The sequence below is a fragment of the Anastrepha ludens genome, chromosome 6 (genome assembly GCF_028408465.1).
Source record: "Anastrepha ludens isolate Willacy chromosome 6, idAnaLude1.1, whole genome shotgun sequence".
Classification (NCBI taxonomy): Eukaryota; Metazoa; Arthropoda; class Insecta; order Diptera; family Tephritidae; genus Anastrepha; species Anastrepha ludens.
The window spans coordinates 112,604,846-112,632,662 of NC_071502.1; the positions used below are offsets into that span (position 1 = coordinate 112,604,846).

The 27,817-nt window shown below is 33.2% G+C and overlaps 1 protein-coding gene across 4 annotated transcripts in view; it reads left to right on the top strand.

The window, feature by feature from the left end:
- The window catches only part of LOC128868460 (ell-associated factor Eaf), a 70,349-nt gene extending 43,489 nt beyond the window's left edge, over positions 1-26,860 (top strand). For all 4 annotated transcript variants that reach the window (XM_054110564.1, XM_054110562.1, XM_054110565.1 and 1 more), the window contains exons 4-9: positions 16,955-17,093; positions 21,744-21,880; positions 22,533-22,620; positions 22,688-23,070; positions 23,159-23,532; positions 25,402-26,860. In XM_054110564.1, coding sequence (XP_053966539.1) covers positions 16,955-17,093; positions 21,744-21,880; positions 22,533-22,620; positions 22,688-23,070; positions 23,159-23,532; positions 25,402-25,755 — 1,475 coding nt within the window. In that variant the 3' untranslated portion in view covers positions 25,756-26,860. The remainder of the gene's footprint in view (positions 1-16,954; positions 17,094-21,743; positions 21,881-22,532; positions 22,621-22,687; positions 23,071-23,158; positions 23,533-25,401) is intronic.
- Positions 26,861-27,817: the final 957 nt, after the last annotated feature.

Sequence of the window (27,817 nt, forward strand, 5' to 3'; positions counted from 1 at the left end):
AGTGCGAGGATGCCTTCCGAGTGTTGGCTGTGTCATACGAAGAAGCTACTTTGGACCAAAGCGACGTTTATCGGTGGTACAAAATATTCTCAGAAGGACGTCCGAGCACTTCAACGACAGACGAAAAAATTGATGAAGTGAAGAAAATGGTGTTGGCCAATCGTCGAATAACCGATAGAGAAGTTACTGAGGACCTAGACATATCGATTGGCTCGTGCCATTCGATTTTTTTCAATGATTTGGGCATGAGACGGGTTGCCGCAAAATTCGTACCAAAACTGCGCAATTTCGACCAAAATCAGCATCGCATGAACATTGCTAATGAAATGTTGGACTCTGTCCGCGACGACCCAAATTTGCTCCAGAGGGTCATAACTGGTGACGAATCGTGAATTTATGGTTATGACGAGAAAACCAAAGCTCAATTATCTCAATGGAAGCTGCCGCACGAACCAAGACCGAAAAAAGCGCGCCAAATTCGGTCAAATGTAAAAGTTTTGCTTACCGTTTTCCTCGATTTCAGGGGCGTTGTGCATCATGAGTTCTTGCCACAGGGTAAAACGGTCAATAAGGAATATTACCTGGAAGTTATGCGCAATTTGCGCAAAGTAATCCGCCAGAAACGGTCGGATTTGTGGAAGAACAAAAATTGGCTCTTGCATCACGATAACGCCCCTGCTCCCACGTCGTTGCTTGTTCACGAATTTTTGGCCAAAAACAACACACTAATGATGCCACAGCCACCGTATTCTCCAAATCTGATGACGCTGCGCTACGATTAACGAGATAAAGACGGCATGGAAGGAGGAGCTGAACAAGATAAAAAAATGATTTTTTGAAGTGCTTCGAAGATTGGAAAAAACGTTGGCATAATGTGCATAATATCTCATGGGGATTACTTTGAAGGGGACAAAATAGATATTAATGAATACTAGCAAACCCGGCCCGCTTCGCTGGGCACACTAAAATAGAATAGATATGGTTTAGAACAGAAAAGTTATGGTTTTCATATTATTTATTTCTTTATTCTTTATTCAAGCGCTTTGGCATAAAGAATATTTTTTGTTTTTCTATTTGTTTTTGAGTAAATATAAAATATAAATTGAAAATCAGGAAAAAAGAAGATTGTTTTTAAATTTCAAATCAACGCATATGAATAAACAATCGTCTTTTTTCCTGATCATCCATGAATTTTTCGTTTCAATTTATATGTTTTATTAAGCATTGGAGCTTTTTTAACCATTATCCATTTATATTTTCAAAAAAAACGAAACACGAACACGAAAACACGAACACATAATTTCATTTGAACATTCGGATTTCACATTAAATTCTCAAATTTAGAAAGAAATTATTCACTGTTCCAAAATCCACTCCAAAAAAATTCACAAAAAATGTTTACACTTTGCACTTACGTCTTCTCCTTATGGCATCCAAATCAAAAAGAAATATTGACACATTGTAACTCACACTGTCAATTTGACAGTTCAGTTTCGCCTCAAGCGTTAAAAAAGTAAACGACATTATGGCTGGTTCAAAAGAACGCTGTACCCGTTGCCAGTGTTCCGAATTACAACCAAACTTTACGAAACCCATTTTCAATACTTACTTAACAATGTGTGTAAGTTTGGTTTAATTCGGTGCAAAGACACGGCGGGTCCATGTTTTGGCATATATTTCGAGACCCTAGTCATCAATAGGTATGAAAATTACCCCGTATTAAAGAACTTATCAACAGCTTTCATTTGATACCCATATTGTACACACACAACCAAAGGTAACCCGGGTCCACGTTTTGACCTATATCTCGAGCCCTATCCACCAATAGGCATCCAAACTATACGTAAACCATCTTCAATACCTACTTAACAATGTGTGTAAGTTTGGTTTAATTCGGTGCAAAGACACGGCCGGTTAGCGAACACACACAAAAATTTGACTTTATTTTATATATAAGATATAATTTAAAAAAAAAAAAAAAAAATTTGCGATACTTTTTGAACACACCTCGTAGGACGACATTTGCGAAAACTATAACTTTTCCGATAGGGTGATTAACTTTGCGTTGACTTTGTATAAAACTCTTTGCCAAATGCTGAATATTTCATAAAAATATCTCCATGGCTAGCAAAGTTGAGAATTTTTCAATACAGCCCCAGTTCTGCTAGGTTTTTTAAAGCATTTTGTTCGAATATTTTTTAACCTTTTCAATAGGATTGGTTCTTCATGATTATTTTTCAATATTCGTTTACCTTTTTAGCACATTTTTTGAGTTTTCCAACAACGTCAGGTGCATCAGAGTTAGTAAACTTTTGGACTCTAATATAATTTTTTGGTTCTGGTAGAATTTTTATTAGAGCATTCACTTGATTGTTATTTTAATCATTCCATATAGTAATGGCCAAAAATATTTGTAAAATGCTGTGAAGCTGTTTTTATTGTAACATAATAAAATATTTTCCACTTATGTTTACGTCCGAGTTCTTCCATTTCAGATTTATTAAATTGCATAAGTTGGTCATGTTCTTGAAATTGGGGAAAATTAACTTTGAAGCAAAATCTAATTATTCTTATATTATTATAAAGGGTGGTTAAATTCCAAGGGGCGAAGTTGAATGTGAACCACACCTAAACGTCAACGACACCGTTGGACTTCTTTTTTTGGGGTTATGTGAAAGAAAAGGTGTAAGTCGATAAGCCAACAACAATTCAAGAGCTGAAGGATGAGATAATTCGGCATTTTAACGGCATTGAACCTCAATTATGCCTCAGCGTCATCGAAAATTTTGACCATCGGATGGAGATGTGCCGCCGAGGCCGCGACGGCCATTTGGCCGATATTTTGTTCCATACGTAATTGAGCCATACCAATATTATCATCATAAAGAGAAATGACAATTATTTCCTAAAAAAATTGTATTTTATTCAAAATCAACACCGGCCCTTGAAACTTAACCACCCTTTATATTAAATAACTAATAATAGAGCAGGCTGGCTAGCTATTTAGGTCTACGGTGCCAAATCCAATTATAAAAATGGCTTGTGTCTCGATTGAATGTATGGTTCACTTAATTTGCCAAACTTTGGCAAAATTACAAAAACAAACATAAAATTAATATCAACACCAAAATAGTTTGAATAATGAAAATTCACAATTTTGCCGACACAGATTGTTGGCGTCCATGCTGCCGACCAAACTGCCGGCACACACCCACAATATCCATTTAACAGCCAATGAAAGGTAGTGAGTAATGGGAGACAGTGTGTGTGTGTATGTAGGGTTATGCAGTGTCAACTGATTGCATTTTTGTGTGCATGGGTGGGGAAATCGGAACAAATGACGCATTTCACAGTTGTTGAAAAACGTGAGAGCTGTTATTAATATATTAAATAACGGAAAGCAACAGGAAAAAAACAACAAAAGCCAAGAACAAGCAAATATGTAGTATATCAACAAATGAATTTCCTGGGTTGCACAAATAATAGAATCAAGCAACTGCTCAAAAAGGTTTGCATAATAATAAAACATTCATACATACATATGTACACACGTATGAATAGCTGAAATAGTAAACAACAAAAAAATAACAACAATAATAACACACTACTTGAAAACTTTGAAATTAAATTTTGTGCTGGCTTGATTGAATTCACGTTTTGAATTGGAGTGTGTGGCGGCGAGAGTCTATGATAATAGAAACGGGGGGCGACATAGCGGGATTTGAGTTCAGTAAAGGTGTGCCAGAGGGGAAAAAACCAACAAAATAAAACAAAAACAATATATAGATAGGCAGATAAAATGGCATGGACAAAACGAATAGCGAACGAACTTAGTTTTACATATGTACATTTGCGACGAAGGCGAGAAAAAAATGTTACACATACAAATATGATGTCAAATGTGTGTGTGTACATTTGAGAAAATAAAATAAAAAGATTCACACATGTTGCTGCTGTTGACGTTGGCACTATAAAGTACCACTGTCACTATTGTTGCTGCTCTCAACCCCTACCTCTCTCTACCTCTCACACTAAGCCGCTTACTACACACGTGTTGCATTGACGTACACACGAAGAACTGTGAAAAAATAAAATGAATTAAAAAACAAGCAGACGACGCCACAGGCAGGCAATGTGCGAAATACACGTTTTATTTCAAAGCTTGGGGAAATTAAATGTATTTAGGTGGGTGGGTGTTTGCGTTGAAAAGAGGCAGCGAGTTGCTAAAGAAAATACCTACATATGATGCATGCTCGCAAGCATGTGTGTTTGTGAGTAAAGAGAAAAGGTCAAAAGCGCACATACCAATTCATGGGAAAACACCTTATTTGTTTGCATATTTCAACGTACATTTTTTTATTGATCTGTTTTAGGTAGGTGACGTAGGTAACGTACTTGGGCCCTTAAGGGGAATGAGCAGTAATATAGTTAATAATTTTTCAAATATAAATTTTTCCTAGAATGTAAAGAAAATTTACGGATGAAAATAAGATAAAATAAAATCTTTTGTTTCCTGATATTACAAATCTAACCCTTAATGTTTTTAGACTCTATAGTGAAAATAAAGATCAGCCATGTTTTTCTTCACTTTCAAAGGCTGGGCTATAATTTTCTTAAAAAAATATTTATATAAATTTAGTCATGGTAGGAAATATTCACATAGATATCAATATTCTGTTCAGCAGGCCGATCCATCCGAGAATTGGAATGCAGTCAACTGTGAACAGTAAAGTAGTTAGTCTCCTCTTTGCATATTGGAGCTAAAACTGAAAAAATATGAGGAAAAAATGCCAAAGTGTGCAACTCAAAAGCACAATTTCATCGTGATGGTATATCACCATAAGCAAAAAAAAAAGTTAAATGTTTTTATATTTTTTTTTTAATTTTTTGCTTTTATATTTTTACAATTTTTATTTTTACATTTTTTACCTTTATATTTTTACATATTTTATACTTATATATTTTTTTATTTTTATAATTTTACATTTTTGATTTTTACATTTTTTACTTTTATATTTTTAAATTTTTTGTTTTTACATTTTTTATTTTTATAATTTTATATGTTTTTTTTTATATATATTTTTTTTTATATTGTAAATTTTGATATATTTTTTTTATATTTTTACATTTTTGATTTTTATTTTTTTTGCATTTTATTGTACGTAATATTATTAATTTGCTTTTCACATGCCTCGCGCCTAGGTTTTCCATTACACTCGACGCGTTTGTTGTCAATTCAAAAATATCCGCCTTGCATTCTTTCTACGGAAGTTTTTATATAACGTTTTAACACGTGCTCGCTTTTGAAAAATGCATCAGCTGCATGGAAAAATTAACACAATTCCGTACTTGCTTTGCTACTCGTTTTTTCCCCTTCTTTTTCCATTCCTATTAAACTGCGAAGTGTTTATTTGTGCATGTGTGGATTTGTCTATCAGATAGTGTTGTTTGTATTGTTGCGAATATCTCGCTGGCTGGTAGCAATGGAGCAGCACGTTTTACATTGGTAATGTGGCACGTTTTACATTTGCAATTATAAACACTAGACCTACATATACTTGTTTTAGGTAAAAGAAATGAGTTTAGAGATGTTGGTGTCTGGATTCTTTTACTCCATTTGATACAAATGTTGATTTTGTATTTGAAATTCATTGAAATTACAGTAACATGTATTAGTTTCTAGTTGATATCTCATAATTACAGTATAACCTCTTTCAACGGACCCCTCTTAGCCGGTCACTTCACTTGAGCGAACAATTTTCCTATGCCAAGTCTTATGTATCGGAAGAATTTAGCCTCACTTGAGTGTACACCTCTTAGACGGGCAAAAGCTTACTGATGGTGAGTGTCCGCACAAGGGAGGTTTCGAGGAATCAATTAAAATACATTTTTTTCCGGCCACTATTGACAGTTTGAAGGCGCTAGATTTGACCTCTACATAAATCTTAGTAAGTTTTTAAATTCCTTTGCAACGATAACAGAGGATGACTAAAGTCAAAGTAAATTTTGTGAAAATCGTAAAGTACATAAAAAGTTTGAAATAGATATAATAAAAAAAATCAAATTGATTGAATAGCAATATTTGAAATGTCTGCAAAGGCATTTGAAATTTAGCAACAATAAAAAGTAAACCAAAATAGGCAATGTAAGAAAAAGGAGAGCCAACTTAAAAGCCAAAGTTAAAAATTCAGTAGCTAGCGGATTGTAAAAACTGTGTAGCCAACAGCGCTTAAAACCAGAAACAGGACAAGCAAAGAGGTGGTGTTGTTGTAAGTGTATGACGTAAATAATGTAAAGAAACACATTTTGTGCCATGATTTTACATTTTTAAGCTTACTTTGGTTGTATTGTATTTGTTTTAATTTTTTTTATTTTGTTTTTGTTTACACTTACAACTAAATAATATTAACGGCATCTCAAAGGCCAATAACCATAACCGAACAACCACACAGAGTCCAGTCCATGGCTCTACCTCCACTACAGTGAGTAGACAATGAATAACTGAACGAACGAACGAGTGACCGAACTGTTTCTTGTCGTGCAATTAAATGGCCATGGCATAGCAAATCGTATTACGGTTATCTGTGAAACGGCGGTTTGCTTGAAGTTAGCCAATGAGCAAGCTGGTGAACTGTCTCATTTGTTGTTGGCGGGCCTTCTCCTCCATACAACCGAAATGATCAACGATCAACTGAGAGCAAAAACGGACGTAATTGTGTGGGTATATCAAAATAACGTGGCAATGTGAAACGATTTTAAAATCTTTTTTGAGATTATACGATCGATCACTTTGGCAGCAATTACCTTTAATCACTTGCGGTTGGGTTTAAGATCTGTATTTGTTGGTTGTTTGGAAAGTTGTTGGCTTGAGTTTTTGTGCACATCAGTCGCATGTAAATTTAATTTCATGTATTTGTAAAACATTTTTCAAACAGTCTTTCGTTTTGCAAAAAGCAGGATGAGAGTGTGAGAGAGAGAAGTTGGTGGGCCCAAAGTTTGAAGACTGCTGAAGGCGAGTTTGAAAAAATTTGATTGAAAAAAGTTTGGTTATTATATATTAGATTGGCGCTAACGTCTTCTAGAGCAGCTGCTTAGGCTATTATCTTACAACAACAAAAAAAATGTACAACAGTACAGTCGCAGGCTCATCATTGCTGGTATTAGAAAGCACTTCTTGATATTTTATGTACACAGTGCAGATCGAACTGAGAACGCATTGCCGGTGGGCTACGCACACGCACACTCGCCTGCAGCCATCACTTTTAGACAAAAAATACAAAGTTATACAGAAAGTTTTTTTTCTAATCGCATTGGTCCAACGGCAGGCAAAGAGCAGGTGAAACTTCAAACTCTTGTCAGTCATGAGAAAGCTTCTCCTAAATTTATCAATCATATCAAGGGATGTGGAAAGGTAATGCCAAATTTAGAGAATTCATCAGTTTCAATGACAAACGACTTGACACACATACATATGTACGTTTGTAATTAACAATGCCCTTTCTGTTTTTGAGACCTTCAGCATTCTCATTATTCATTAAGCAACTCTGAACTTTACGGAAAACGCTTGTAAGGTTTCCATAAACCGAATCAAATGTGAGAAAAATAAATAAACATGCAAAAGGGGGAGGGGGGAAGAAATAATTTAATTGCAAAGAAAAAATTAAAAAGCGAAATGGAAACAAATTATTTCGTTTGCTGTGTAGTCGTAATAAATGTAATAAAGAACAGGTTACTCCTGGTCAAGTAGCAGCTACAAAAACAAGCAAAACAGCAGCAACAGCTGGCCAAGCCGGCTGGTTGGCGCACGAACTTTCCAAAATACTTTACCGGAGCAAACAAATCAGAAAACCAGATACTGAAAACAAAAGGAAAAAACAGACACACACACACACCGCGTAGTCTAAAGTACGAAGCTGAGGTTGAAAGGTTGGTGTAGATGAAAAAAAAAACAAAAAACACACAAAAAATTGACAAAAAAAAACACCTCAGCAACTGTATACCTATGGTAAGAAGTTTGAGCAACAGCCGTAGACCCGAAAACATGCAGCAGTGAATGTTTTGGCTGCCGGCAAGACAAGCTGTTTGTCGCTTTGACTGCCCAGCCAGCCGGTTGGTTGTTTGCTGCTTGCCGTGGTGCGGTGCTTGTCGTGGAGTTGAGCCGAGCGCTTCTCTAACTCGTTCACAGTAGCAAAAGCAAGCAGTAACAGCAGCAGACACGCGCCCGCTCAAGGTCGTACGTTTCTTATGAAAGCCAACCGTCTTTAGCTGTTGCTGTTTTGGTTGCCACAAATAGTTGGGCAGCTGGTGGCGGCAGAAGTGCGGTGCGCGGAACGAATTTATAACTGACTATAGTCGTGCCATTTATGTATATGTATATGTGCATGTGTGTGTGCATGCCATTCACGCAAACAGGTCTATGTATGCGGCTATGTGTGAAACCGGAACAGGCGAAACTGTTGAAAATGTTATGGAAGTGGTTTTTAAGGCTTCTGCTCTGATTTCATTATTATAACTTTCTTTTTTGTTGGTGTTATTTATTTTTATTTTTTCTAGATATTTTTCTAGTTTAGGTCGTTTATAGAGTAATGTCGTTCTAAAAGGCAATGCTACTGTTGCTGCAAACACGTGTTAGCCACTGAAACGTGCGCTGCTGTGAAAAATTTAGCTACCACAAATCGATAGTTGCGAGAGTAAAAATAGATTCTAGATTTTCGCTTAATCTCGACGCTCAAATTAACATATTTCCTTCGCCTTCTGCTTGCGTTTTTTATATTTTGCGCCCAATAATGAAAACACAATAAAATAATTATGAAAATGGCTTTATTGCTTTTCAAAATATTCTCCTTGGAAGTCAATACACTTCTGTATTTGCTTCAGCCAATTTTCAAAGCACTTTTGGCACTCGGAAGGGGATACATCCAAAATGAACTGCTTAAAGGCTTCAACAGTTTCCTCAGTCGTTGAGAAACCGGAACCTCGCATTTTATTTTTGATATTACCAAACAAAAAGTAATCAGTAGGTGCCAAATCAGGGCTGCAAAGCGGATAATCAATTATTTTGATCTTTTGACTGCTCCAAAAACTCTCTTTTGTGAGCCGATAAGTGAGAGCTCGCGCTGTCGTACGGTGCACTAGACAGGGCTGAACTATGCTGCGCCTGTTTGGTTGTCTGGAACTAGTGATTCGCAGTGAACTACGCTTCAGATATGCCAAGGATAGCTACTGGATGCCTCCTGATGTCCCCTCGACTACACCTACATACATAATGAGGCACTAATGCTCCCAGTCATTCCTTGATAATAAAATACTCAGCAAACAGTTTATACTTGAGTGCTACCGAAGGTTTCACCCATGTAGACACCTGTTAGAACCTGAGCCGCCTCCCAGGCGCGTCAGATGGCATTTCTTCAACTACTCCGCGAGATATCCAGGACAAAACTAACCGACAACTACTGGACCGGACAAACGCTAAATGACATTCTTCGGGGCTGCACCTTCCACCTTCTCAAACTCCCGACCTCTGAATACCGCTTCGTTCGGAGTCCAACCACCACCTATTGCAGATGAAGAGCTTCAGCTACCCCGAGGGATCCGCTTAATTTTGGCACAATTAGGTTCTGGTTACTGTAGCAGACTAAACTCCTAGTTATCCAGAATCGATCCCGACATACCCCACATACCCCACATATGTCCAGCATGTGAAGACGAACGACAATAACCACCTTTTCACTTGCCACATCAAACCTACTCACCTAACACCCCTCTCCCTCTAGACCCAACCTGTTGAAACAGCACGTTTCCTGGGCCTACCGTTAGATGAGCAAGTAAGCAGCTACAACAACAACTCGCGTTGTCTTCGGCGGTTGGTTTTGCTTAATTCTTCGAAAACTTCTGGCAAACAAATGGTTGTGTAATTGACTGTTTTAAGCGTATTTAGTGATATATGTAGTTGCGACATAACTAGATTTTCCGAAAAAACAGTGGCCCATTTGCTTTGTGGTGCCTCTTCCGCGAACAACTTTTGTTCGATTAAGCTCGTTTTGGAACACCCATATCGTCGATTACTGTTTTGTTTTCGGCTTATAGATCAAAGGTACGTCACTTGTTATGATGACATACGAGGCGTGCTTTGCACCACCGCGGCTGAATTTCTGCATCATTTCTTTACACAAATCAATACGAATCAGTTTTTTTTTTTTTCAAATTACGCGGTATCCAACGAGGACAAATCATCATGACGACCAAATATTCATGTAATGTCGAATATATGCTAGTGCCACCAATGCCCAAGGATAAGGATACCTCTATCTCACGATATGTCTTACGACGATCTTTCGTTGTCAATTGACGCACAGCATCGATTGTTTGATACCCTATTTTGAAGTTAGTAACGCTCATCTGATTACTTTGGGATTGATTTTAAAAACGAACAATTCCTGAAAGAATCGATACCGAAATACACAATTTTCATATTTTTCAAAAATTTTCGATACTTTCCTTCACAATTAATAATTATCTTTATGTAAATTGTGTTAAAAAATTGATCAGCATTTTCGGCAATTGGTCTAACTCAACAGAATCTTTGAGATCACAACCTTGCTTTTGCATTCAATGCTGTTTCGTGGCTCACAAATAACTTATATTTTTTTCGCCGTTTGCTCCGACTTTTCACCTTTGTCATAGTAGTACTGAAGCAAGTATCGAATTTTCTCTCCTTTTTACGTTAATTTTGCAACGCTGCAACAAACAACTGGCTTTAAAATAAAATAAATAAATAATTGGCGCGTATACTTCTATTAGGTGTTTCGCCGAATTCCTCCTCCTATTTGTGGTATGCATCTTGATGTGGTTGGCTTTACTCAACCTAAAATGGTCATAGAGGCTCGAGGCTCTATGTTCATAACATCATAATTTAGCATAATCCGCATTTTTCAGCAAAAATGTTTTATCGATTATTTTTGCGAAGCAGGGGAGAAAAAATAAAAATAAATAAGTATTTTCCATTACGTTAATAAAATTTTCCATAACAAACCGAAAAATTTGTCAACGTTGCATTTCTACACGGTCAAATGTACATTATTTAAAGCAATTCTCCTCTGCGGTATATTCTTTTTAGGAGGCCACTAAAATTGGGCAAAAATTTATTTTACACAGCATAGGCGCTGGTAGTCATATCTGTATATTTATCTAAAAAATAATATTTTTGGTTACGACGTTCTTTTAGCCATTTACAAAATTAGGCTCACGATCCCATGATTTTTTGTTAAAAAAAGTGATGTCAATAATTTTTTGAAGGGATATTTTTTTATTTTATTATTCTATTATGGCATTATTGAACTAAAAAATGGTGACCAAGTGAGTAAATCCTCGCTGATTGTATTAGCTTTTATTACCTGGAAAGTAAACATTTTACATTTTACATAATAACTGTTTTACAATATAAAAAAAATCTTTAAAAGAAACGAAAATTTTGGTTTATTACTTGAAAATGGTTCTACTGGAAATTACAACTTTTACATTTACATATACAATATAATAACTATTTTATAAAAAAAATAATTGAAAGAAAAAAATTGTTAAAGGAAAACATTTTTAAAAGAAAAAAGTAAAAAAAAACATTAAACATTTTACTGGCAATTACAATTTTAACATTTACATATATAATAACTTTATAAAAACAAAATTTAAAAGAAAAAAATGGTTAAAGAAGAAGTTCTTAAAAAAATTTCTTTTAAAGAATTTTTTTTTTACTTTCTTTAAATTTCTTATTTATTTATTTTTTGCCACCTTTCAATTCAATCTTTAGAAGAAAAGAAAGTTTTGGTTGTGTTAGCTTTTATTACTTAAAAATGGTTCTACTGGAAATTGCAACATTTACATTTAAATATATAATAACTGTTTTATAAAAAAAAAATTTAAAAGAAAAAAATTTTTAGAGGAAAAAATGTTTTAAAAGAAAAAAGTAAAAAAAAAATTTTACAAAAAATTTTTTACTGGAAATTACAACTCTAACATTTACAAAAAAAATGTTTTATAAAAAAAATTTAAAAGAAGAAAAATGTTTTAAGAATTTTTGTTTTAAATTTCTTATTTCCTTATGTTTTTTACCATCATTTGCCATCTTTCAATTCAATTTAAAAAATGAAAACACTTTCAAAAATCTTGATATGGACTAACTACATATGTACAACTGGAGATATAAAAATATGAACTCACTTTCTTCCTATTTTTTGAAAACTGTGCTAATTTCTTAATATCTGAAATCATAACCGAATTCAGGGCAAAATATAATATGAGAAATGACGGTCAAATACTATGAGTAAGACGATGTTTTTAATCAAGTATAAGGACATTTTTAAAGTAAAACAGTGCAAAGTTTTCATAAAAATTTATCAAAAAAATGTGACTCAATTCTCATTTATCTTGTGAACAACGCTTTGTGTGCTGCAAGTAAAATTATTTGTGATTTGTAATGTTCTTTAATTTTCCGAGCGCTTCTGAAGAGCTTTTAGGTGAATTTAAAATGTACATGTATGTATATATATATCTTAAATATTACCCCTACATATTCAGCCCTTTAAACTAACTTGCAGTATTTTCGACAAATACGTATTGGTGTAGCTGGTGTGGGTGAGAATGTTTTATATAGATAACTAAACTAATTAAAATTCTTTAACTCATTTGCGATGATTACTTAGTGCGCTCATCGTACAAAGGCATGTGAATTCACACGATGTACCAATAGCAACCAAACGTACATACACACATAAGTAATCAAAGTTTTCATTCCAACGTCTCTGCGTCTCTTTAAAATGCGCTGAAGCGTGCCGCTTACATTGGACATGTTTTTCACTATCAACACCAACAAAATTACTTGACGTTGTGAACGTAAAAAGACGACGACGTCTTTGTTGTCAACAACATTACTTGGACACTGATTACTATTGCTATTTGCTGCTATTGCTAGTATACAAAAAAGTGAGGGGAAAATACGCAACAGTGGTTGGAAATAAAGGAGACACAGATATGATTGGTCAATCTAAAAGTGCCGGCGTGTTACAAATCTATATGTAAGGAGGTGGGGAAGCGAGAGAGAGTGGGAGAGTGTAGGTAGGTTGGCCGGAGCGCCGAAAAAGTAAAGTGCGATACAAAAACGTAGCAATCTGCTCTGCATTGTGCGATTTACACGCATTTACGCAGCATACACTCATCTGGTAGTTTTTTGTTTTTTTGTTTTTTTTTACACACTTCCAAGTGTATGCATGCTTTGCGTTACATTGCGACGTGCTAAATATGTATACAAGAATACATACATACTTATTTGTACGCTAATGGCCCCGAACCGGACCAGTGTATGTGCGACGCCAGTACAAACTCAGTGTCTCAGTTCAGTCGTGGTGAATCGAAATGTGAATGCGCCGCGCGCTGATGACGTTGACGTTGACGTTGGAGTTAAAGTTATAAATGAAGTAGCGGACGTGAATGCTGACTCTGACGTTAACCTGACTGGGCCAACACATACGCTGATTTAATGTTACGAGATAGCTGGTAATTTTTTCATTTATTAAATTGTTTTTGTTTTTTTTTCGTTAATTTAACAACACCACTCCGCTACATACCTACGCGCATACATTTCTTAGAGTGGTGCTACCAAAACAAAAGAGCAATAATTTTTCGGCCTTGAGATGACTTGGCTTTTAGTAACTAACCAAAGCGTTCGTAGCGGTGGTGAACGGACACTCATATACATATATACAAGTATAAAAGTAAGCCTGCATCACGCATACATACGTACTCAGCAGCTGACACAGGGACGCTAGATGCCATGGATTAATGGAGTGTTGGTTGATGCAATAGTTTGATGCCTTGATTGCTTAGTTGTTTTCTGTAATCTGAATGGCTATTTTTGTGCTTGATAATTTACTTAATTCGCAGTCGGTTCAGTTTATTCATAGGGAATTTCCATGGGTATACCGAATATAATAAATATTTTAATTGCATTATTTTGCTTTTATTGGATATCCCAAATGAGTAATTGTGCCAATGTTTAAAAATACATAGTTTTAATGTACTTTATGCCGATTATTTAATGGAGGCATGTCTTGTAGGGAATGTCTCATCAAACCTCCAGCATTAATTTTGAGTTTTGTGCATATTTTGGATTTTTCTGATTTTTCGAAATAATTACTTACACTCAATGAAATCTCACTTGGACGGACACTCACCGTCAGTCAACTCTTGTTCGCCCTATAGAGGTGTCCGCTCAAGGGAGGGTAATTTACGCCGATATCGAAGATTTGTTTTAGGAAAAATGTTCGCTCAAGCGAAGTGCCCGTTTGATGGGGATGTCTGTTACGAGAGGTTACACTTCATATAGAATTTTAAGAACTGAAATGTGTATATAGTGCATTTGTGCATATATTCCACTTTATTTTTGCCGAAATGCCCCTATTTATTTTTCATCTTATTTGTGACAATACTTTTTTTTGATATCTCGATTGCATTATTTTTCAATTACAATGCAGTTGCTTATCGCTTATTTAAATAAATTTTATCAGTCGGAGAATTTAAAAATAAATTTACTGATAGTAGCCTACTTCTCCACTGACCTCGTACAATGCCATAAAATAATTTTATAATATCCGCAACGAATTATTACTTATTTAGTTCCACATAAAGATTTTTATATTTTCCGTGTGCATTTAAAAAATTTAAAGGATTTTTACTAATAACAAACTGGTTAGTCTTAACTTTGATACATACATACAGTTGCGAGCACAACCACAACAAGCAATACCCAAGAAAATATTAGTTAAAAAACAAAATGTAATCAATGATGTGATTAAAAAAAATGTAATCAATGATGTGGGAAATTTAGATCCAGAGCGTGGGAAAAAGAGTCATACATAAAAAATATATTAGGTGCGCAACTAAGTTCCCGCTGTTTGTCAATAGACCCCGCCAGCAGTGTGTGCTAGTCGATTCTAACATAACCTAAACCTTATAAACCAAGCTTAGACATATGGTAAACAAACTGCTTCGACACATTAGCGATTTTGTTTTGGTATCACCCACCCGCCATATTCTCCAGATATTGCGCTGTCCGATTATCACCTGTTCCTATCGATGGCACATGGTCTAGCTGACCAGCAGTTCCATTCATAAGAAGACATCAAAAAATGACTTGATCCGTGGATAGCCTCAAAAGATGAACAGTTTTACCGCGACGGTATACGAGATCTACCAGAAAGATGGGGAAAAGTAGTAGCCAGCGATGGGCAATACTTTCAATGATTCACATGTAACAATTTTTTCAGAATAAAGTTGTATTTTCATCAAAAAACAGCGAGAACTTTGTTGCGCACCTAATATAAAAATATAAAAAATATATAAAAAATATGTAAAAAATATAAAAAAATTTATAAAAAACATATATATAAAAGTATATAAAAAATATAAAACATATTTATAAAAAGAATATATAAAAAGGATATAAAAGATATATGAAAAATATAAAAAATATTAAATATATAAAAAATAAATAAATAAAATAGTACAGATTTGGTTTGAGTTGTTTTTGCACCAGTTTAACCTGCTACAACAGCGTAACATCGATTTGAGCGCTCCACACATACCCATATACACTTAAACACATTCCATTTGGGTGAGTAGCCATAGTGCGGTTAGAGCGCCCCCAATTTGTTACGCTTTCAACGGCGCATGCACAGCGCTTTTGCAAGGCATTAAGTTTCCTTGTTGCATCTATGCAAACACACTCACACGGCGAGTAGTTGCGTGTATGATCTGTGGTATGTAATTTAGCAAAACAAGCGATTTCCATTTGTTTTTTTTTTTAATTTTCAACAGGCAAATACCATTTGACTGGCTTTTAAGGATACGAACACATTTTTTTGGTTATACATCAAATGAATAATTTAAGAAACTTTTTATTCAATAAACTAAAAAAGCAATAAGAAACCAGTCTATGAAGGAATTAAATTTATTGCTTCAAAAGCAAAAACTGTCAAAGTTGAATAATTTTTTCATCAAAAGTGGACAAAAGCGTGCACTTACGAGGTACTTTATTTAATTTTTTATTATTTTCTATGTCTTGTGGCTAATTTTTCTTGCGGTTTTGTTATTATGTATTGCATTGCTTACGTTATATTTTCCTTGCAAAAGCCGTTTTTATGCATTTTTATTTGTGCGGTATGGTTTTTTCTACAATTTTCCGTTCACTCTTTTTGTTTTTGTTTGTGATACTCTGATGTTGTGTTTTTGTTTATTTTTTGTTATGTTTTGGTTGCCCGTCTGCGGTATTTGAGGTGTGTTTTTGCTATGTGCTGCTTTTTGGTGTTGCATAATTTATGCCACACCAGGAAACCTGTCGTCGCCGTTGTTGAAAATGCACTAAACCTGAGATGTTTTTTTTTTCTTCTTCTTGATTACAATTACCATTATTCATTATTGCATCAATCAGTAATTTTGGATTTTTCTTTGTTTGTTACACGACATATATACATACATACATGCATATATATACGTGTGAATGCAAGTGTGTGTGTGTTTAAAAAGTTGTGGCGCTGTAATAAAATTTGAGTTTGCAATAATTACTTGGAAATCGCGAAGCAATATTTTTTTCTTCCTCCTCTTTTTTTATTTTTTCTTGTTTTTGATTTTATATACATACATCGCCTTCTCATGCTTAGATTTGTGGTTGCTGATAAATGCTAAAAATAATAAACCGGACTTTGGGTGACCCAGCGCATGAAAAACCACATAAAAAGCTATTAAGTAAAATTATCGTAGCAAAAATATTCCTCGAAAAATCTATGAATCGCTCGGTGGTCAGCCCCAGCGTTTTTACAGCAGTACATACATATGTACTTATGTATTGCATTAAAAAAATATATTGATTCCTCTTAACAACGCTATCTATTTTTTCTCTTTGCAGTAAGTTCCGGTGTGCCTCATACAGTTTATAAGGGAAATCACAGAAAATACACAAAAGAATGTTTATTGATTTACGATCGAAAAACCGGTGGTATTACTTTCGAGAAACTGAATCACAATATACAAGTGAAAAAGACTAGGTAAGTGGAAAACAATATTGCATTATAATCACGGCGAATCTATTAAAGTTGGTATCGGTAAATCAGCTGATTTGATTTTTTTCTTGCGCCGTGTCTATGTGACTGTCAGCCCAGAATGAAACAAGGCGAACTCATTCTTTGTTTTCTACATTGCCAAGACTTTGCTTTGACAATCAAACGTACAAAACATTGTTGTTGGTCTAGTGTCAGCACCTTTAATGAATACGCCTTGATTAAAATATTTCAATTTAAACATTTTCGTAATTAGAATGTCATCGAAATCTTATAATTCATTCAAAATCCTGAAAACCGGTCATTAACAGACCATTAAAGGACCAGTAACCAAAAATAAATTAAAAATATTACATTTTTAAACCACGCAAATCGTTTTAACTATGTCTTGAAATTATAACAATATTTATGGCGAAGAAAAAAAAACTATAATATAATATTTATAAAAAATTAAAAAGCGCACAAAATTCTTGAAAATGTTCATTTCGAACTTTTTAATACAAAAATGGATTGTTTTATCAGTAAAACGGAATATTGAATTTTCGCAGTTATTCAAAATCTTCATTCAATATTTACTCTGCAATTATATACAAAATTCTGAAAGATCCACAAATCCAAAATATAACTTTGTTACCAAAACTGATTTTGAGTGATGGAAATCTTTATTTTGATCTTGACGCGCTCCATTGCTTGTCTGTTTGTAAACCGTAGCTGTATATTATATAATTGGCTCTTATTTGTGGTGTGCTTTTTATTGTTGTGACATCTTCCACCACCTCGTATTAAAATGAAAAGATTTACAAAAAATGGACAATTTAAAAAGTCAAAATAATTTAGCTTAACTTAAAAAGTTAAAATAAATAAATAACTACAATAAAAAATCAATGGAAAGGCATTACAAGTAAATAAAATGCGAATTGAAAATAAAAGTTAAAAAAAAATGCTAAATGCAAAAGTAATTGGTAATGTTCGTATAAACTAAAAGTATAAAAAAATTAAAATCAATTGCGAAAATACTATCAAGAAATGGAAAAAAAATCAAATAACACCACAAAGTTGTTAATTGTAAGATAATAATGGCGAAAAAAATCGTCCAATAGAAACCAGAAACATAATTGAAAGAAACCTTCTCCAGAGTTTAATGAAAAGCACTGAACACATATGCATGCCATTAATTAACGGTACAATTCCTTTACCTTGAGTAAAGTATGTTTGTCAACCTTAATAGGGGTGTGCTTTTGAAAATTTACTGCGGCTATCGAGGCATTCGTATAAAACAATGTTTAATTTAATTAGAAATTTAATAATTAAAACTGTAGCAGTAACCGATTCAAAACTCTAAAAACTCATTTTTGTTTAGCACTGAGGCATCTAAAAACAAAATAATAGCAAATAAAAAACTATTAATAATAATTTAAAAAAATGTAAAAAATTAGAAAAATTAAAAAAATAAAATAGAGATAAAATAAAATTGAAAAAATTATAATAAAAAAATTAAACGAAACGAAATGAAATGAAAAAAAAAATGAATAAAAACTAAAATAAATCTAAATAAGAAAAAAACATAAACAAAAATAAAATTAAAAACAAAAAACAAAAGAAAAATAAAATGAAAAGCAAATAGAAAAATACTTTTGAAATAAATAATATTAAATTGAATTTTTTTTTTAAATAATTAGAAATTTAATAATTAAAACTGTAGCAATAACTGATTCAAAACTCTGAAAACTGATTTTTGTTTAGCATTGATAAAAATATTAATAAAATTAAAAAAAATGTAAAAATTGAGAACATTTAAAAAATTACAAAACTAAAATTAAATTAAATGAAAAAAATATATATAAAGAAAAAAATGAAATGAAAAGAAAGAATAAAATAAACAGAGATAAAATAAAATGAGAAACAAAAAACAAAATGAAATGGAATAAAAAATAAAATAAAGCGCAAAAAAAAAGAAAATGAACAAAAAGATAATTAAAAACAAAAGGAAAAAAATAAATAAAATGAAAAAAATAAAGGCAAAACATAGAATGAAATAAAAAAATAACTAAAATATGGTGAAAATATAAAATTAAAAACTTAATAAAATGAAATAAGTAAAATGAAAAGGAAAAATTAGGATGATTAGATGGATGGATGGATTAGACTAGGATGAAAAAATAAAAATCTAAAAAAAGCAACAACTAAAAACAAGTATTCAATAAAAATATAAAAATAAAAATGAAAAATTTAAAATTAAAATTAAAAAAAAAGTATAATAAGCAACAACTAAAAAAAGTATTCAATTAAAATAAATATAAATAAAATGAAAAAAAAAAAAAAAAAAAAATGGAATGAATAATAGAATAAATAAATAAAGTATAACTTAATAAAAAAATAAAAAAAAAATGGAAAAAGTGAAAAAAAAGAAAAAAAGAAAAAAAATAAATAAAATGAAAAAAAAAACTAAGATGATTAGATGTATGGATGGATTATATATATATATATATAATTGGCGCATACACCCTTTTTGGGTGTTTGACCGAGCTCCTCTTCCTATTTGTGGTGTGGAGGGAACCTACAGTTTTAAGCCTACTCCGAACGGCAGATATTTTTATGAGGAACTTTTTCATGGCAGAAATACACTCGGAGGTTTGCCATTGCCTGCCGAGGGGCGACCGCTATTAGAAACTGTTTTTCTTAATTTTGGTGTTTCACCAAGATTCGAACCGATGTTCGTTCTCTCTGTGAATTGCGAATGGTAGTCATGCACCAACCCATTCAGCTACGGCGGCCGCGATAGATGAATTAGGCTAGGATAAAAAAATCTAAAAAAGCAACAACTAAAAAAAAAACGTTCAATAAAAAAAAGAATAAAAATGATAAAATAAGAAAATGGAAAAATTAAAATTAAAAAAAAAAAAAAAAAAAAGATAATAAGCAACAACTAAAAAAAGTATTCAATTAAAAAAAAAAAAATAGAAATGGTAATTATCTAAAAAAAGATACTGTGCTCAAACTAAAAACATATTCCATTAAAAAACAATAATGAACTCGCTGATTTTCGATTTTCGACTTTATTTGAATAGCTTTGACTGACATACATACATATATACACACAGCGCGCAACAAAATGATAGTACCTTAACATTTTGACCATGTTTGACAGGTTGTTTTTTTATTTTTTTATATTTTTTTATTTTTTTTTTATTTTTTTTATTTTTTTTTATTTTTATTTTTTTTTTGTTTTTTTTTATTGTCTAATAAAAACCGTATAAACCTAATTGCTTCAAATTAAAAAAGGAACAAAATTAAATTTCAAGCCAAAATTAGAAAATTTGCATTAATTTTTCATCACAATTACAGGGTTTTCATCGTTAGAATTTCTATGAAAATTTTTGGTAAGCAGTTTTATAGCTTACTAAATTTAAATCTCGTTGATTTTTATAATTTTTTTTAGCTAACGGTGTTATGCACTTTGTATGAATAATTAATTCTCTCTATGGAAGAAAGCTAAAGTCAGCTAAAAAATTATAACAAATCAACGGAATTTTTTAGCAACTTTAAACCTGCAATTTATGGCTATAAAATTGCGTAGCAAACATTTTTCTAGAAATTCTAATTAACCCTTTGGGGACGAGTGTCGGCATATAACCGCCCAAATTAATTCGTAGCTACAACGATCGCGACGTCTGTCGTTCTGAGGAATAAGATACGCATATGTATAGTAAAAGAGTCACGTTTTCATTCAAAGACATCAGGGGCCATTAGCGATGAAGTCATATCTGCCTTATAATGTAAACTTACGATGTGAGACGACGGTAGAGTAGTTTCCAAGACAGTAGGTTCTACGTTACCGAAACGACCCGGATTTATATCCGGCCAAGGACTGTCACTCCAGCAGCATGCCCCGTGCAATGTATGGTCAAAATGAATTTCAACTCTTCCATTCAGTCTCTCATATATATTTTATATATTGTATTTTATATTTTATCCCACGCACGATGGCTAGGCGATCTAGAGATGATACGTTAGATAGTGACAGTTCTGACGAATATTACTTTGAAGATGTCGGCGTTACTTCGTCAAGTGGAAGTGAAATCCATGCAATAAAGAATTTACTTAGGCATTTCAACTTTAGCAGTGATAGCAGTTTGTTTATAAATACTTTTTGATTTCATGGAAAATTTTTTCTTGTGTTAAATAAAGCCTTAGTTTTTAAAACGTTCAACGTATGTATTTATTTTCTTTACTGCGCACTCCAATACATCTCGTCCTCAGCGACGCTCGCCCGTCGAGCGGCTTCGCTCCCAAAGGGTTAAAATTCGTACAATTATGGTGAAAAATGAAATTTTTTTTAATTTTTATATAAAAATTGAAATTTGTATTTATTTGTTTGGCATTCCAAATAGAAAAAAAAATTCAAAACTGATCAAAATGTTGAGGTTCTATCGTTTTGAAGCGGACTTACAGTCTGCATCATGCGATTTTTGCATCATTGCTGCATACCTTTATCCTAAATTGTATTATATTTTTTTAATTTCATTTATTCACATTTTAATATATAATATTTTCTTTTATAAAAGCTTGCATAACAATAAAATTTTTACATAAACGAATAATAACATAAATAAAACTTTTTATTCACTTCGTTTTCAGGAGTGAGATGACAAACAAGCCAAGTGCGATAGCGCCCGGCGCGAACGTTGTAGCGCCTCAGCAAAAACTCGAAAATAGCACCATGCGCATCACATCGAAGACGAAAGTGTCCACAGGGAGTCGTCGGAATAATATAAGTAAGTGGAAAACGAATTTAAAATCGTATGCTTAATTTTTAGGTTCAGATATGTATGTAGATATGTATGTATGCACATTAGGCCGGGTCGATTTGTGGGGAGGCAAAAAAATCGCCCATTGCTCTGTAAAAATCATATTCTAGGGATCAAAATAAGAAACTTTGCCGAAGAACCATACCTCTAAAATGAATTCTGATGTCCCCCAATTTGGGTCGAATTTTTTAGTTTCTTTTCTATAACTCACTTAAATTAATTTTTTCATTTACATACGTAGTATGTTCTGACTAAATAAATTTCTTAAGAGAAAAAATAAATAGATATTATTATAAATAAATAATAAATATTATTATAAATAAATAATAAATATTATTATAAATAAATAAAAAGAAAACATAGCCATTTAGCTGATTTTTTCATGTAAAGGCCAAAAATTGTGATATTTTGAAATTGGGGGACTTCAGAATTCGTTTTAGAGGTATGGTTCCTTCGGCAAAGTTTCTTATTTTGATCCCTAGAATACGATTTTCACAGAGCAATGAGCGATTTTTAAATCGACCCGCCCTATTATAAAATTATTTATACTGTTTTTACATTGTAATATATATCTATTTTTTTCGCTATTCTAACATTACCAATTCATATTTTACCCCAGTTGATTTTAAGCCAAGAAACTCGCCATCCGCTTCAGCTTCACCGTCTGCACCACCATCCATTCACAAAAGTCCACAGTCAGCTCCGGCGTGAGTATTACGAAACTTATTTAATTAAAATGAGACAATGATTATTTGTTTATTTTTTTTTCTGCAGCTGGAACGCGCACAATGCACAAGCCACGCTACCTAGCATTCCAATGATCTGCGATGATGACGATGATGGCATGTTTGGTTTCTCCTGCGCTGCTGGTAATAGTCAAGCGCACGGTGGTAGTGGTAATGACCCGTCGAATATTTCTTCATCATCCTCGGCTTCGAGCCATAACAATTCGGCGCATGAATATCCCATGCAGCAGCAGCAGCAGTACCAACAGCAACAACAACATCCGCATCCCTCGTCGACTAAACAGTCCAAGCAATCGCATCGCAACAATCAGAAACGGCACAATAACCTTAGCTCAGCGGCGTCTGCAAACCCGATGGCGACGGCGCCGAGTCATGGCAAGCAAACGAAGCATAACCGCATGGAACAACGAAGTATGATGAAAACTTAGAAAAATATGATTAATAGTTCGAAAAATATTCAATTATATTATAACAATAAAAATTTTTTTTTTTTTATTAGCTTCCTCGCCACAAAACTTCGCGCAGCAGCAACAAAGGCAACAACAGCAACAGCAAAATCACTATCAACCACACCAGCAGCAAATGCAACAGCAGCTGCAACAACAATCAAGCAACAATCGCATGTACTCCTCAAACTCCACATCCTCAGCTCATATGTCGAATGGTGGCCTTGGTGGTTATCACAATAACAATAATCTATCAATGGGCAATCATAGTGGCAATCACATGCACCAGCAGCATCATCAGGCGCAACAGCAGCAGCAGCAGCAGCACCACTACCAACATCAAGAACAACAACAACATATGACAGGCTTGTCATCGCCACACGACAGCGATGCGGCCATGGCCAATGCGGCGGCGCAGCTAGAGCAGGTGAGAACGGATGGGATGTGTATCAGGGTTGGGCATTTTGCACTTCCACACATTTTTAGTGGTAGTTAAAATAAGAGTTTAATTAGCACTAAATCTTTAGTTTTTCAATGTTTTGAACTATCCACTTATTGCATTAATTATTTAGTGCACTATGCCCAATCCTCGATTAGGCATTATTTCATTAGGGCTCAGAGTTTGTTAAGAAAATTAAAAATAGCATATAAAATTTGTAAGCTCATGTGGCGTGCTGTGAGACACCAAATTCCACCATACTGGAAAAGCTCGAAATATTCCCAATGGTATTAACATTTTTTTTTCTCGGTCAGATTTCGTTGTTTATTAGTATTTTAGAAGCTGTTTTGTGGGCGCGTGAATAGGTAGTTAGTGTCATGAGCGGGGTACCTTCACTTGACGCAGATGTGCTGGATATGTCGGGGTCGATTCTGGAATGAAATATCCCAAAGACGATTGTAGAAATTCATTAGTTTTCATTTTCCTTAAAGCATTTATCTCTAATCTCTGGCCTAAGTTATCCATGAAGTCCAGCTTCTAAATTCATATCTCTATATTTTTCGAATTTAGAAAAGATTAAACATAAAAAATTATGCCAACCGCAGTTGCGTTTTGAAAAAACCACGAAATTTTTGATAATGCCAAAATTGTAGGTTTCAAGAAAATGTTGAAAAAATTTTAATAGAATTCTGCTTGAAATATCCACCTAAGTCGGAAATTATGCATGAGATAAAAAAAATGAAAACAAAAATTAAAAAAAAAAAATTAAAAAAAGAGAACAATTAAAAGAAACAAAAATAAAAAATAAAATAAAAATAAAAAATAATAAAAAAAAACTAAAAAAAAATTTAAAAAACATTTAAATAAGAATTAAAAAAAATTAAATAAAAACAAAAAATGTTTAAAAATATTGAAAAAATTAAAAAAAAACACAAAATTTAAAAAGAAATTAGAAAAATCAATAACGATATTACAGGTGGCGCAAAATTAATCACCCTATCGGAAGGTGCATTTTTTTTGCGAATGGCGTTGTATGCCAGTCATATTTAAGAGTTGGAAACGGGCAAGCAATGCAGCGCTATACGATCTAAATAAAGATTTCCATCACTCAAAATCATTTTTTTAATTATTAGTTTATTTAAAAGTTATTCAAAAACAAAAAAGTGGACTATTAATTTTATACATTAAAAGAAAACATTTGTCGTCAAGTGTTCAAATAGTTTTGTTAATAGAATTTGATAGCACATGTCACTGAGCTCTTTCTTGAGTCGACTTAGGCCATTAGCACTTGTGGGGTACGGGGGTGCCGTACACTAGACAGGGCTTTACGTTTACGTTCTCGATACTGTAGCTGACTAAACTCCTATCTATCCAGAATTGACCTCGACATACTAAACATATGCCCCATCAAACCCACGCACCTAACACCCCTCTCCCTCTAGACCCAACCTGTCGAAACAGCAAGTTTCCTGGGCCTACCATGAAATGAGCTAGACGAAGACGACCGGTGATTAACACTACACTGATAGGGCAACAAACATTAGCATTTGTGATTATAACAACAACAAAAACAAAAGAAGCCCTTGTGATTATAAATTTAAGCTACCACCAGTAGAAGATTTCATATAAAAAAATCTAACTTCTTGATTTTTAGTTTAAAACATGTTTCTTTTATTTTGTTTAATGCAATTTTGCTAGTGACTGTGCTAGTGTTGAGTTGTAATCAAGCTTTTTTTATGTATTTTATTATGTTATTTATTTTGTTCCAATTTTTTTTTTAATCAAAATAACTTTTTTTTAATTTTTGTTTTCTTTAATAAAACTAAAATTAACCAATGTAACCTTTATCTCTTCCAGCAAATTCGCGGCCTTAGTTCATCCAGTTCGAGTTCTGGCTCCGATTCAAGCGGTAGTGATAGTGGCAGTGATTCTGACGATAGCAGCGACGATGAGGTTGGCGCTGATAATCTCCAAACTCATCACCAACAACAGCCACAGCATCAAATGCATCAGCTGCCGAATTTGATGTCAGCGCTTCCACCAATGCCTGCAGCAGCGTCACAACACAGTCGTAATCCCCATTCGTCTGGCTATGCGTCCAATAGCAATAACAATATGAATAGCCACAACAATAACAATGGTGCATTTACAAGTGATTTGCTGCAGAACGATCTGCAATTGTCCTCAAATTCTTCCGATGACGATGATTAGTAGAATATACATATACATATACGCGCTACTTTTACATAAGTACATATGTGAGAACAACAAAAACGTCGTACACAACACTACACATAGAAATATGTTTCTGCTATTTTTTAAATTGTTTGTTTCGCTGTGTGTTAGTGTATCTAATGTGTATGTATTTATGCTATGTACATAGCATAGTAATTTAGGCAAACAAAGGAGTTTTAGGAAGTTTTAATAAATTAATATTATTTTTATTATTTGATTTCAATTTGAATTAAAATTTATGATAAGTCGCTTGCAATGTTTTACTCCTTCGTTGCATAGGATTTAACTCGCTGGAATTGTTTTTATAATTTTCCTGTTGTTATGTAAGCATAAAGAAAACATTGAAAGTGATGTACGGGAGGGGTAAAAAGGAGAATTTAATACTAGAAAAATTTAAAAAACTCAAAAGAATATGTATGTACTAAGTAAATAAAACAAAAACAAAAACAGAAAAAGTAGAAGAAGGAGGCGAACATTTTTTGTAGAAAGAAAGCAACGCTTTAAGTGATAAAGCATTCATGAAATTAGTAAATCCAAAACTTTAAGTCTACGCATACTATAAACTAGCAACACAAAAGTGTGCTGGAGGAAGCGAAAACATAAAATAGAATAGTTGAAGACGAAAAATAGCAAAATAGCATAAACAAATAAATACAAACGAAAGAAATTGCCAATTTGTATATTTAAATAAGTTTTGTCACTCATTTTTATATTAAATAAGTAAGTTTAGTTAAATTATGAAATGAGATATGGAGAACATTAAATACGAAATTGTGCGAGAATAAGTGAAAAATGTAAAACGAAAACAATTAACAGCATATACGCAATCAGCAACTGTGAAACATTATTGAAAAGAGATTTATAAACTACAAAACAATAACAAAAACTATACATAACATATACATGTAAATAAAATGGCAAATAAACGCACTTTAGTGAAATACGTGCATATATATGTATGTATGCACATACTTAATAGATATATAGAGTTTTCTAATGGGGATAGCTCGATGTTAACATATTTGTTTGGCGGCGGCTTTGGTTTTTTAGTGGCGTCAAATCTATTGTCTAACAACATCAAGACGCACGCCACAAATAGGAGGAGGAGTTCGGCCAAACACCCAAAAAGGGTGTACGCCCCAATTATATATTTATTTATTTATTTAATATAATGAAATATACTTATAAATAAATATATTACATATTTGTGGCAGCACTAGCAACAATGCCTTCAGCTGCAATTATATATATATATATATATATGAATCTAATGTAGATCATGCAGCCACAGTTGCCGAATTTCCCAAATTTCCATGACTAGTTAAAGATTGAGCAGCAGCACGTGGAACTGATACAGCTTTATGTGAAAGATTTGGCATACCGTTATTATTAACTTCAATTGACCATCTAAATCATGCAATTCCACTCCCCTAGACTGTATTTTGTGATGTCTTCTGCAGTCGCAGGTTTATGCCAATAAGCTGTAATCGACCTTTTTTCTCAAAGGCAACATAACCAAAATTCATTGCTCAATTTTAGTCGCACATTTGGAACAGATCCATTGAAAATTTGAGCTCTCGAATCCGAGGCACCATGCGCAATCGCGGCGCACATTTTAATGGTGTCTTATCTTCCATACCTAATGGCATGCATGCTCCTTCCAAGTAATACCAAAAAAAAAAAAAAAATGTTTTGTTTAATACCTCACATCTACCTTGTTTTACTCCATTTCGACCCGCCCTTATTGGAAAACCCTATATATGTATGTCCAATAAAACAAGTGAGATACATAGTGGGCTAAAGCAGAGATTTTGTAAAGTACATGAATTTTAGTTTTAAAATATTTTTAGTGCTCACTTCAAAATCATTTTTTACCATTGATAACTTTTACACTTAGTCGATGCCTTGAATATAGTGCTTGCGAAGGGCAAACGTTCGATGTATTGGAATCTGCTTTCGAATTTTCAACATCAGTTAAAACAATTTTAAATCAAAATTTTACTAATATTTAAATAAGGGAATTATTTTTTTTTATTAA